The 14,265-nt window shown below is 42.2% G+C and overlaps 1 protein-coding gene across 2 annotated transcripts in view; it reads right to left on the reverse strand.

Moving 5' to 3' along the window:
- The window catches only part of LOC110529162 (protein-tyrosine kinase 2-beta), a 62,188-nt gene that overhangs the window by 7,593 nt on the left and 40,330 nt on the right, over positions 1-14,265 (reverse strand). For both annotated transcript variants that reach the window (XM_036984589.2, XM_090183084.1), the window contains exons 21-24: positions 13,500-13,704; positions 8,780-8,888; positions 8,446-8,628; positions 5,453-5,602 (exon numbers count right to left, since the gene is read on the reverse strand). In XM_036984589.2, coding sequence (XP_036840484.2) covers positions 5,453-5,602; positions 8,446-8,628; positions 8,780-8,888; positions 13,500-13,704 — 647 coding nt within the window. The remainder of the gene's footprint in view (positions 1-5,452; positions 5,603-8,445; positions 8,629-8,779; positions 8,889-13,499; positions 13,705-14,265) is intronic.

The following is a 14,265-nucleotide window of genomic DNA, read 5'->3' on the forward strand; positions in this document are numbered from 1 at the left end:
TGTATGCTATTAATATTAAATACATCTAAAGTAAGAGAAGCTTAGGCCTAGCCCTAGAGAAACCGTGACAACGACAGAACCCTTATTTAACCAGGCAAGAACACATTTTTTTACAATGACAGCCTACCGGGGAACCGTGGGTTAACTGCCTTGTTCAGGGGGCAGAACAACAGATTTTTACCTTGTTCTCGACACACATTTATTTTTCCCTTGTCATACTGGGTACTACTGCTATACTGAGACCAAATTAGAAGGAGGCTAATTCGTTAATCTTCGATCAGAGTATATGTTTTATAGAGATAAGCGATATATTGTCAGGTTAAAGGAGAAACTATGGTAGATCTACATTCATCCTCACCTCGAGTTCTATTCTGTTGGAATACGTTGGAGCACCGCCTTCATTGAGCTGCAGTAGCCAAGCCTAATAATAGCTACAGCACATCAATAATTCACAAAAGATGATTTATTTTGCTATTACCCTAATAAAGTCAAGTCATTGTTTATAGAGAAAATACCAACAGTTGATCACAGCGCATTCGGAAAGTATTCAGCCTTGTTCCACATTTTGTATTCTAAAATCGCTTCAATACATATTTTCCTCATCAATTTATGTAAAATACCCCATAATGACAAATCCCCAAATACCCCATAACGACAAAGCCCCAAATACCCCATAACGACAAAGCCCCAAATACCCCATAACGACTAAGCCCCAAATACCCCATAGCGACAAAGCCCCAAATACCCCATAACGACAAAGCTCCAAATACCCCATAACGACTAAGCCCCAAATACCCCATAACGACTGAGCCCCAAATACACCATAACGACAAAGCCCCAAATACCCCATAACGACTGAGCCCCAAATACCCCATAACGACTGAGCCCCAAATACACCATAACGACAAAGCCCCAAATACCCCATAACGACTGAGCCCCAAATACCCCATAACGACTGAGCCCCAAATACACCATAACGACAAAGCCCCAAATACCCCATAACGACTGAGCCCCAAATACCCCATAACGACTGAGCCCCAAATACCCCATAACGACAAAGCCCCAAATACCCCATAACGACAAAGCCCCAAATACCCCATAACGACTGAGCCCCAAATACCCCATAACGACAAAGCCCCAAATACCCCATAACGACAAAGCCCCAAATACTCCATAACGACTGAGCCCCAAATACACTATAATGACAAAGCCCCAAATACCCCATAACGACAAAGCCCCAAATACCCCATAACGACTAAGCCCCAAATACCCCATAACGACAAAGCCCCAAATACCCCATAACGACTGAGCCCCAAATACCCCATAACGACTAAGCCCCAAATACCCCATAATGACAAAGCCCCAAATACCCCATAACGACAAATCCCCAAATACCCCATAACGACAAAGCCCCAAATACCCCATAACGACTAAGCCCCAAATACCCCATAACGACTAAGCCCCAAATACCCCATAACGACTAAGCCCCAAATACCCCATAACGACTAAGCTCCAAATACCCCATAACGACTAAGCCCCAAATACCCCATAACGACTAAGCCCCAAATACCCCATAACGACTAAGCCCCAAATACCCCATAATGACAAAGCCCCAAATACCCCATAACGACTAAGCCCCAAATACCCCATAACGACTAAGCCCCAAATACCCCATAACGACAAAGCCCCAAATACCCCATAACGACAAAGCCCCAAATACCCCATAATGACAAAGCCCCAAATACCCCATAATGACAAAGCCCCAAATACCCCATAACGACTGAGCCCCAAATACCCCATAATGACAAAGCCCCAAATACCCCATAACGCCTGAGCCCCAAATACCCTATAACGACAAAGCCCCAAATACCCCATAACGACAAAGCCCCAAATACCCCATAATGACAAAGCCCCAAATACCTCATAACGACTGAGCCCCAAATACCCTATAACGACAAAGCCCCAAATACCTCATAATGACTAAGCCCCAAATACCCCATAATGACAAAGCCCCAAATACCCCATAACGACTGAGCCCCAAATACCCTATAACGACAAAGCCCCAAATACCCCATAACGACTGAGCCCCAAATACCCCATAACGACTGAGCCCCAAATACCCCATAACGACTAAGCCCCAAATACCCCATAACGACTAAGCCCCAAATACCCCATAACGACTAAGCTCCAAATACCCCATAACGACTAAGCCCCAAATACCCCATAACGACAAAGCCCCAAATACCCCATAACGACAAAGCCCCAAATACCCCATAATGACAAAGCCCCAAATACCCCATAACGACTGAGCCCCAAATACCCCATAATGACAAAGCCCCAAATACCCCATAACGACTGAGCCCCAAATACCCTATAACGACAAAGCCCCAAATACCCCATAACGACAAAGCCCCAAATACCCCATAATGACAAAGCCCCAAATACCCCATAACGACTGAGCCCCAAATACCCTATAACGACAAAGCCCCAAATACCTCATAATGACTAAGCCCCAAATACCCCATAATGACAAAGCCCCAAATACCCCATAACGACTGAGCCCCAAATACCCTATAACGACAAAGCCCCAAATACCCCATAACGACTGAGCCCCAAATACCCCATAACGACTAAGCCCCAAATACCCCATAACGACTAAGCCCCAAATACCCCATAACGACAAAGCCCCAAATACCCCATAACGACTGAGCCCCAAATACCCTATAACGACAAAGCCCCAAATACCCCATAACGACTGAGCCCCAAATACCCCATAACGACTAAGCCCCAAATACCCCATAACGACTAAGCCCCAAATACCCCATAACGACTGAGCCCCAAATACCTCATAACGACTAAGCCCCAAATACCTCATAACGACTGAGCCCCAAATACCCCATAACGACTAAGCCCCAAATACCTCATAACGACAAAGCCCCAAATACCTCATAACGACTAAGCCCCAAATACCTCATAACGACTAAGCCCCAAATACCTCATAACGACTAAGCCCCAAATACCTCATAACGACAAAACGAAAACTAGTTTCAGAAATACTTTATATGCATAAGTATTCAGAACCTTTTGCTATGAGACTCGAAATGGAGCTCAGGTGCATCCTGTTTTCGATTGATCATCTTTGAGATGTTTCTACAACTTGATTGGAGTCCACCTGTGTTAAATTCAATTGATTGGACATGATTTTGAAAAGGCACACACCTGTCTATATAAGGTCTCACAGTTGACAGTGCATGTCAGAGCAAAAATCAAGCCTAGAGGTCGAAGGGGCAAAGGTTGATCTCTCAACAGGACAACGACCCTAAGCACAAAGCCAAGACAATGCTGGAGTGGCTTCGGGACAAGTCTCTGAATGTCTTTGAGTGGCCCAGCTAGAGCTCGAATTTGAACCCGATCCAACATCTCTGGAGAGACCTGAAAATAACTGTGCTGCAACTCTCCCCATCCAACCTGACAGAGCTTGAGAGGATCTGCAGAGAAGAATGGGACTCCCCAAATACAGGTGTGCCAAGCTTGTAGCATCCTAACCAAGAAGACTAAATACTGTAATCGCTGCCAAAAGTGCTTCAACAAAGTACTGATTAAAATGTCTGAATACTTATGTAAATGTGATATCAGTTTTTTATTTGTAATACATTTGCAAGAATTTCAAAAAATCAGTTTTTGCTTCGTCATTATGGGGTATTGTGATGTCATTATGGGGTATTGTGATGTCATTATGGGGTATTGTGATGTCATTATGGGGTATTGTGATGTCATTATGGGGTATTGTGATGCCATTATGGGGTATTGTGATGCCATTATGGGGTATTGTGATGCCATTATGGGGTATTGTGATGTCATTATGGGGTATTTTGTGTAGATTGATGAGAAAAGTATTTAATCAATTTTAGAATAAGGCTGTAACGTAACAAAATGTAGAAAAAGTCAAGAGGTTTGAATATTTCCCGAAGGCACTGTATCTACCTCAATTACCTCGTACCCCTGCACGTTGACTCAGTACTGGATCTTCCTGGTACTCCCTGTTATAGCATGGCAGTGTAGCCTAGTGGTTAGAGCGTTGGGCCAGTAACCGAAAGGTTGCTTGATCGAATCCTCTGAGCTGACAAGGTAAAAATCTGTCGTTCTGCCCCCTGAACAAGGAAGTTAACCCACTGTTCCTAGGCTGTCACTGTAAATAAGAATTTCACTTGCAACTTTAAAAAATAGCCATGTTTTTTTTCTTCTTGTGATTCGTTATTCACTGGGTTTTATTTTATTCCTCGTGTCACTATTTCTTTGTTATTTGTAAAAAAGAATTATCTTTCTCTTTGCATTGTTGGAAAGGACCTGTAAGTAAGCATTTCACTGACAGTCAACACCTGTTGTTTACGAAACATGTGACAAATAACATTTGATTAAAATGTTTTGATAATCATACCACATATATACAGCTACACTACAGTTTAAACATTCTGTAATTTCACAGTACAGTAAAGTAAGTTATGAATTCGTTAAAAAAAAATCATTGTGAACTCAAGTAAATGGATCGAACCGCAACTAAAACAATAGAAAATGATAATACAGTAAACTGTACGTGCAGATATAATGCTTTATAAGCATCTATTAGCCGTTATTATAACGTCTTATAATAAACAGCAACGTATGTTACATATACCAGTGGGTTGGTGGGGCCCTCCTGTCCCATGGGGCCCTGTAAAGAAACATGTAGGTTCCGATTCATTCGACACAATATCAACACCGACCCACTACTGGCCACGGACCCCATGGTCCTCACATGGACCATCAATTTACAGAACACAGAGAGTTATAGGGTTATATATATGAGTTATAGTTACTAGGAATACGGGATGGTTGTTAGGATTACCGGATGGTTGTTAGGATGGAATAGGGGATGGTTGTTAGGACTACCGGGTGGGTGATTGTTAGGATGGACAAGGGGGTGGTTGTTAGGACTACAGGATGGTTGTTAGGGTGAATATAGGATGGTTGTTAGGGTGGAATACAGGATGGTTGTTAGGACTACAGGATGGTTGGTAGGATGGACTATAGGTTGCTTGTTAGGACTACGGGATGGTTGTAAGGGTGGAACCCAGGATGGTTGTTAGGACTACAAGATGGTTGTTGTTAGGACAACAGGGTGGTTGTTAGGACTATGGGATTGTTGTAAGGACTATGTGACAGTTATTAGGACTATGGATTTGTTGTTAGGGCTGCAGGATTGTTGTTAGGACTCCGGGACTGTTGTTAGGACTAGGGGATGGTTGGCAGGATGGACTATGGGATGGTGGTCAGGGCATTCTAAGGGTTGGTTGTTAGGACAGACCAGGAGATGGTTGCTAATGTGGATAGGGGGCCGGTCCTTAGGTTGGAAATGGGGCTGGTTAAGATGGACTAGGTCTAGGGGTTTAAAGGTCGGAGGTATATTGCCCACCAGGAGTCTCTCCTCCTTGGTCAGCCACTTGTTGTCCTCCATCATCTGTTGTTTCTGATGTCTCATTGTCTCCTGCATACGCTCTCTCTCCATCTGCCACAACCGCTGGGCGTCCTCCTTACTGGACGGCTCCACCATCAACTCTCCCTCCTGGTGGAAGGGAGACATGCACACACACACGCACACACACGCACGCACACACACACACACACACACACACGCACACAAACACGCAGGCACACACACACACGCAGGCACACACACACACACGCAGGCACACACACACACACGCAGGCACACACACACACACGCAGGCACACACACACACAAACACACGCACACAAACACGCACACAAAAGCATGCAAGCACACACACAGACAGACACACACACCCACACACACACACACACACAGTACAGAGCAAGTAATACAGTAGCCTTGCTTGTTGGGCTTGTAGCAATAACACAAGGCTTTAAAGGGCAAGGACATATGACTGGGACAGTCCTCAAGACTACAACTAGATAACTAGTCTAAAAGGAAGGAAACTACAACTAGATAACTAGTCTAGATGGAAGGAAGGAAACTAGAACTAGACAACTAGTCTAAAATGAAGGAAACTAGAACTAGTTAACTTCATTGGGCTAGGGGGCAGCATTTTCACGTTCGGCTGAAAAGCGTGCCCAGAGTAAACTGCCTGCTACTCAGTCCCAGGTGCTAATATATGCATATTATTAGTAGTATTGGATAGAAAACACTCTGAAGTTTCTAAAACTGTTTGAATGATGTCTGTGAGTATAACATAACTCATTTGGTAGGCAAAAACCTGAGAAAAATCCAACCAGGAAGTGGGAAATCTGAGGGTTGTAGTTTTTCAACTCATTGCCTAGCGAATACACAGTGTCTATTGGGTCATATTGCACTTCCTAATGCTTCCACTAGATGTCAACCGTCTTTAGAACATTGTTTGATGCTTCTACTGTGAAGTGGGGGTGAATGAGAGGGGATTGAGTCAGAGGAATGCAGAGAGGCATGAGCTGACCACGTGCTTCACGTGAGAGTTACCTTGCTTTCCATTGCATTTCTACAGACAAAGGAATTCTCCGGTTTGAACATTATTGAAGATTTATGATAAAAACATCCTAAAGATTGATTCTAAACTTCGTTTGACATGTTTCTACGGACTGTAACGTAACTTTGACTTTTCGTCTGCACCTAGTGATTGTGCGTCATGAATTTGGATTACTGGGCTAAACGCGTGTACAAAAAGGAGGTATTTGGACATAAATGATGGACTTTATCGAACAAATCAAACATTTATTGTGGAACTGGGATTCCTGGGAGTGCATTCTTATGAAGATCCTCAAAGGTAAGTGAATATTTATGATGCTATTTCTGACTTCTGTTGACTAAACAACATGGCGGATATCTATTTGGGTTGTTTTGGAAACTTGAACTAGATAACTAGTCTAAAAGGAAGGAAACTAGAACTAGTTAACTAGTCTAAAAGGAAGGAAACTAGAACTAGTTAACTAGTCTAGAAGGAAGGAGACTATAACAGTCAGACCCTGATCTGTTTCACCTGTCCTTGTGATTGTCTCCACCCCCTCCAGGTCTTATTTTCCCCAGTGTATTTATCCCTGTGTTTCCTGTCTCTCTGTACCAGTGTATTTATCCCTGTGTTTCCTGTCTCTCTGTGCCAGTGTATTTATCCCTGTGTTTCATGTCTCTCTGTACCAGTGTATTTATCTCTGTGTTTCCTGTCTCTCTGTATCAGTGTATTTATCCCTGTGTTTCCTGTCTCTCTGTACCAGTGTATTTATCTCTGTGTTTCCTGTCTCTCTGTACCAGTGTATTTATCTCTGTGTTTCCTGTCTCTCTGTACCAGTGTATTTATCTCTGTGTTTCCTGTCTCTCTGTACCAGTGTATGTATCTCTGTGTTTCCCGTCTCTCTGTACCAGTGTATTTATCTCTGTGTTTCCTGTCTCTCTGTACCAGTGTATGTATCTCTGTGGTTCCTGTCTCTCTGTACCAGTGTATGTATCCCTGTGTTTCCTGTCTCTCTGTACCAGTGTATGTATCTTTGTGTTTCCTGTCTCTCTGTACCAGTGTATGTATCTCTGTGTTTCCTGTCTCTCTGTACCAGTGTATGTATCTCTGTGTTTCCTGTCTCTCTGTACCAGTGTATTTATCCCTGTGTTTCCTGTCTCTCTGTACCAGTGTATTTATCTCTGTGTTTCCTGTCTCTCTGTACCAGTGTATTTATCCCTGTGTTTCCTGTCTCTCTCTGCCAGTTTGTCTTGTATGTTTCCAAGTCAACCAGCGTTTTTCCCGTTCTCCTGCTTTTTGCATTCTCCTTTTTCCAGTCCTCCCGGTTTTGACCCTTGCCTGTTTCTGGACTCTGTACCCGCCTGCCTGACCATTCTGCCTGCCTTGATCACGAGCCTGTCTGCCACCCTGGACTCTGATCTGGTTTTGACCTTTTTGTCTGTCCAAGACCATTCTCTTGCCTACCCCTTTGGATTAATAAATATTGTAAGACTCCAACCATCTGCCTCCTGTGTCTGCATTTGGGTCTCGCATTGTGCCGTGATAATAACTAACTAGATATCTAGTCTGAAAGGAAGGAAACTAGAACTAGATAACTAGAGTCTAGAAGGAAGTCGACTAGAGCTAGATAACTAGAGTCTAGAAGGATGTAGACTAGATAACTAGTCTAGAAGGAAGTAGACTAGAACTAGATAACTAGTCTAGAATGAAGTAGAATAGCACTAGATAACTAGTCTACAAGGAAGTAGACTAGCACTAGATAACTAGTCTAGAAGGAAGTACACTAGCACTAGATAACTAGTCTACAAGGAAGTAGACTAGACCTAGATAACTAGTCTAGAAAGAAGTAGACTAGCACTAGATAACTAGTCTACAGGGAAGTAGACTAGCACTAGATAACTAGAGTCTAGAAGGAAGTAGACTAGACCTAGATAACTCGTCTCACCCCCATGCTGCGTCGTCGTGGAGATATCACGGGAACCACCAAGCTGTTGCTCATGGAGTCGACAGGAGAGGTGTAGTCACAGGGACTGGCCAGGTCTGGAGAGCTGGCACAAAGGGCCTCATTCAGCTGAATGTGCAGGCCGATACCATTTCCAAAACGACCCCCAGGTTTCATCCTGCAGGGCTGGAGACAGGGGCAGAATCGATGACGAGCGGTTAGTAACTTATATGCAAATGCTAACAACGCTATGACAGAAAGACATTGATGCAGAAGGTGTGTGTGTGCGGGGGGGGGGGGGGGGGGGGGTCATCTAGAAGATACTGTAAGATACTACCTTAGGAGGAGGTTCGTTGAAGTTGATCTTGGCGTCAAAGAACTTGGTGGAGCGTTGTCTGTCTCTCTCTCTCTCTACCTCCTGCTCCTTCTCCATCCGATGGACGTCACTGTCCCAGATCACAGAGACAGTTTAGTAGGTGGCATGTTAGGCACTTGGAAGACAAGGGACAAATAGTTTGCAACAATGAGACCCTGGATTCCATTCCAGTCAGATTCCAGTGTTACATCAGGCTTGACATTGAAATGATCTGACACATCTGCTGTAATTTTAGAACCAGCGACAGCACTACGAGTTGTCTGATTGGCTAGATTGTCGCTTTAATTTCACTTGAGGACCAATCAAGGTAGAGTTTGTTTACCATACGGTGTCCAAACACCTAACAGGGTGGCTGCTGTATTCCTTTTGATGTCTGTGTGTCCAGGGATCTCATCTCAAGAACTAGAAACACAAACTCTCTCGATCATACCGAGCCATGTTAACATCTCAACAATAACTACAACTTGCTGAGTCATGTCAACAACTCAACATTAACTACAACTCAGGCTAGAGTAACTGATCTTGATGACAGATTTGATCAATGTAAAGTTATTAAAGATGATCGATCTAAAATCTCAAACTATTGAAGGACTTTTTTCTGTGCCGAAAGACTCCTTTCGTTTTATTGACACTGGTGTTGGCTCCGTCCAGTCCTCAAGCATTGGGCAACTGAGATATATATTGTTATGCTTTTCTTGTTGATCTCTGGTAATGTGGGACCAAACCCTTGGCCGGTAGATACCATGCAATCTCTACCGACTCTCTATGATTTAAAAACACAGAGCAGATTTTGGCCCCTTGCATGTTGTCAGATGTCTATTTCCAAAAATAGACATGATTATAATAATGGGCCAAAACGACAAAATGCAGACGTAATGGTTTTATCAGAAACTTGACGAAATAAATCTATGTCAAATAACTTGCTCTATTGATGGGTACACATTTTATTTTTAATGGATAATCTGCTAGGTGGTTGCTACCTAAAGTCCCCAGGACATTCACAGTATTAGGCAAGACTGCCTTCTCTTCTTGTGAACCAGACACATGGAAAAATCTACAATCCATGCTTCATCTAGATGTGTTAGTGCCTCTGAATGGAATAGTCTACAATCCCTGCTTCATCTAGATGTGTTAGTGACTCTGAATGGAATAGTCTACAATCCCTGCTTCATCTAGATATGTTAGTGCTACTGAATGGAATAGTCTACAATCCATGCTTCATCTAGATATGTTAGTGACTGAATGGAATAGTCTACAATCCCTGCTTCATCTAGATATGTTAGTGCCTCTGAATGGATTTAAAATATAGATGGGAGGCTCTGTTACAGAGGAGTGTAAATTATTTTTTTTAGTCTGGATCTGGATCTAGTCTGTTGTATTGTTGTATGTTTTAATTCTGTAATGTATTGATTGTTGCTGCCTTCTTGGCCAGGTCTCCCTTGAAAAAGAGACTCTGGGTCTCAATGGGCTTTTCCTGGTTAAAAAAAAGTAAAATAAATACAAATTATTGTAGATGTAATATGATCAATGTAAAGTTGTTGACAACGTAATATGATCAATGTAAAGTCGTTGAAGACTTAACTTGATCAATCTAAGAACCACGGAGAAAGTTGATTACACGTTACTGAAATTGCGAAGGAAAATAGTTTGCTCTTGAATCTATGTTAACCAGAAGGACGGCAGGATGTTGGTATTCATTTGGTATTAATCGTTTCATCTTACTATCCAAATGCATTGTATGCAGCCGGCTATACACTGGTATCCCCCTGTGGAGCGGTTTGTACCTAAAACATTCCCCATTCAGGCTGCAAAGATGTTGATTTCCTCCTTAACTCGATGTAATTGCCAGACGGTGGAAAGAAACTGAGGCAATATTCATACTTTCTTTATGAAACACTGTGTTCCACCACCATGCTAGAGTGGCTAACACTACTTCCTGATGTTGCACCCTGCTGCAACCTGATTGGCTGAACGCTATACGCAACAACCGGGACTATCATTCCTAGGCATCGGTCACATTAGCATGGTAATGGACATTTCGATTCCGCTTCTTACACCAGATCTTGACAAGCTGCTCACTAAGCACAGCAAGGGCGGTTGGACTGTTCTGCTGTTCTGCTATTCCAGGAACGTGCAACCGAAGAGAGATACCATGAGTGGACACAGAATATCAACTGAGATGGATCCTGAGGGAAATTTGGCTTACAAGTAAACGTCTTGAGTGTTCTTCATGAATAATGTGTCTCAGAAGATTCTGTCCGTGAATGATGCAAACCGGAAAAAACATGAAAGACAGAGTTAATGAGTTCTTGAGGTCACCGAGAAAGTCTGGCCTGCTCTCACTTATCTAAGGAATTAGTCTGGACATGGCCTGCTCTCAATTAACTAAGGAATTAGTCTGGACATGGCCTGCTCTCCCTTAATAACTAAGGAATTAGTCTGGACATGGCCTGCTCTCCCTTAATAACTAAGGAATTAGTCTGGACATGGCCTGCTCTCCCTTATCTAAGGCATTAGTCTGGACATGGCCTGCGCTCCCTTATCTATGGAATTAGTCTGGACATGGCCTGCTCTCCCTTATCTAAGGAATTAGTCTGGACATGGCCTGCTCTCCCTTATCTAAGGAATTAGTCTGGACATGGCCTGCTCTCCCTTATCTAAGGAATTAGTCTGGACATGACCTGCTCTCCCTTATCTAAGGCATTAGTCTGGACATGGCCTGCTCTCCCTTATCTAAGGAATTAGTCTGGACATGGCCTGCTCTCCCTTATCTAAGGAATTAGTCTGGACATGGCCTGCTCTCCCTTAACTAAGGCATTAGTTATGCAGTATTTACATTATAACATGGCATCAGAAGTGATATTTGTGATATCTGACTAAGATTATAACATGGTATCAGAAGTGATATCTGACTAAGATTATAACATGGCATCAGAAGTGATATCTGTGATATCTGACTAAGATTATAACATGGTATCAGAAGTGATATCTGACTAAGATTATAACATGGCATCAGAAGTGATATCTGTGATATCTGACTAAGATTATAACATGGTATCAGAAGTGATATCTGACTAAGATTATAACATGGCATCAGAAGTGATATCTGTGATATCTGACTAAGATTATAACATGGCATCAGAAGTGATATCTGTGATATCTGACTAAGATTATAACATGGCATCAGAAGTGATATCTGTGATATCTGACTAAGATTATAACATGGCATCAGAAGTGATATCTGTGATATCTGACTAAGATTATAACATGGTATCAGAAGTGATATCAGTGATATCTGACTAAGATTATAACATGGTATCAGAAGTGATATCTGACTAAGATTATAACATGGTATCAGAAGTGATATCAGTGATATCTGACTAAGATTATAACATGGTATCAGAAGTGATACCTGTGATATCTGACTAAGATTATAACATTGTATCAGAAGTGATATCAGTGATATCTGACTAAGATTATAACATGGTATCAGAAGTGATATCTGACTAAGATTATAACATGGTATCAGAAGTGATATCTGTGATATCTGACTAAGATTATAACATGCTATCAGAAGTGATGTCTGTGATATCTGACTAAGATTACAACATGGTATCAGAAGTGATATCTGTGATATCTGACTAAGATTATAACATGGTATCAGAAGTGATATCTGACTAAGATTATAACATGGTATCAGAAGTGATACCTGTGATATCTGACTAAGATTATAAAATGGTATCAGAAGTGATGTCTGTGATACCTGACTAAGATTACAACATGGTATCAGAAGTGATATCTGTGATATCTGACTAAGATTATAACATGGTATCAGAAGTGATATCTGACTAAGATTATAACATGGTATCAGAAGTGATACCTGTGATATCTGACTAAGATTATAACATGGTATCAGAAGTGATATCAGTGATATCTGACTGAGATTATAACATGGTATCAGAAGTGATACCTGTGATATCTGACTAATATTATAACATGGTATCAGAAGTGATATCTGTGATATCTGACTAAGATTATAACATGATATCAGAAGTGCTTCAATCTCGTCAAATACAAAACAGGTGAGATTATTTCAGAGAAATTAATAATGTTCATTGAGTTTTGTTGGAGTTTAGAGTCATGAAAAGTACTTAACAGCTAACAGCTCTCTCATGTCTCTTCGTTGAGTAGCCGGAGCGGAGCCGTTGCCATGGATACTCAGGCTCAGACCCACCATGAGCAGAGCGCATGCAGAGCGAGCAGAGCACAGGGAGCGTGTGACAGACCGAGAGGAGCAGCTAATTGGATTTACTAACGGAGGAAGTCACTTCTGGTTTCGGGTAGAAGCAATTGGGCCTGGGTAGTTATACGGTCTGAACGTCACGGCCATAGGTAGGAATCAGACTTAAAATGAATGTCTATGCAGGGCTCTTAACCCTACCCTTTTCAAGTTCTCTCTTTGTGGCTCTCAGATCTATATAAGGTCATGTGAGTATTGTACGTGATGTTTACCAAAAAGAGGTTCTCAGATCTATGAAAGGTCATGTGAGTATTGTCCATTCAAGTATCCAGGCCAGGGTAGGATCTATTCTTGACGACTTTCTTGGGTGAAGTAAGAATCACGAAAAACTCAAGACTATTCCAAATACTTTACGGGACATTTGTAGGTAGATTACAGTACCTTATCTTGACAACCAGCTCAGTGAAGGAGGGTCTGTCGCGGGGGTCGTAGGACCAGCAGCGGGTCATGAGGGAGTAGAGGGCAGGAGGGCAGTTGTCAGGTTTGGGTAGTCGGATGCCCTGCTCCAGCTGGTTAATGACGTCACGGTTCTCCAACCAGAAGAAAGGCTGCTGCCCCTGGCTCAGGATCTCCCAAATACACACGGCTAGGGGCGGTGGAGAGAGAGAGGGAGTTACACAGATACATACCGCTATGGAGAGAGAGACAGAGAGGACTGAGAGTCAAATAGCCTTGCTATTGAGAAAGGCCGCCGTAGGCAGACCTGGCTCTCAAGAGAAGACAGGCTATGTGCTCACTGCCCACAAAATGAGGTGCAAACTGAGCTGCACTTCCTAACCTCCTGCCCAATGTATGACCATATTAGAGAGACATATTTCCCTCAGATTACACAGATCCACAAAGAATTCGAAAAACAAACCACATTTTGATAAACTCCCATATCTACTGGGTGAAATACCATGGTGTGCCATCACAGCAGCAAGATTTGTAAGGGCAACCAGTGAAGAACAAACACCATTGTAAATACAACCCATATTTATGTTTATTTATTTTCCCTTTTGTACTTGAACCATTTGTACATTGTTACAACATTGTATATATATATATATATATATATATATAATATTACATTTTTAATGTCTTTATTGTTTTGAAACTTCTGTATGTGTAATGTTTACTGTTAATTTTTACTGTTTACTTCACTTTT

Source organism: Oncorhynchus mykiss, chromosome 8, assembly GCF_057628025.1.
Source record: "Oncorhynchus mykiss isolate SJ-2025 chromosome 8, ASM5762802v1, whole genome shotgun sequence".
Taxonomy (NCBI): Eukaryota; Metazoa; Chordata; class Actinopteri; order Salmoniformes; family Salmonidae; genus Oncorhynchus; species Oncorhynchus mykiss.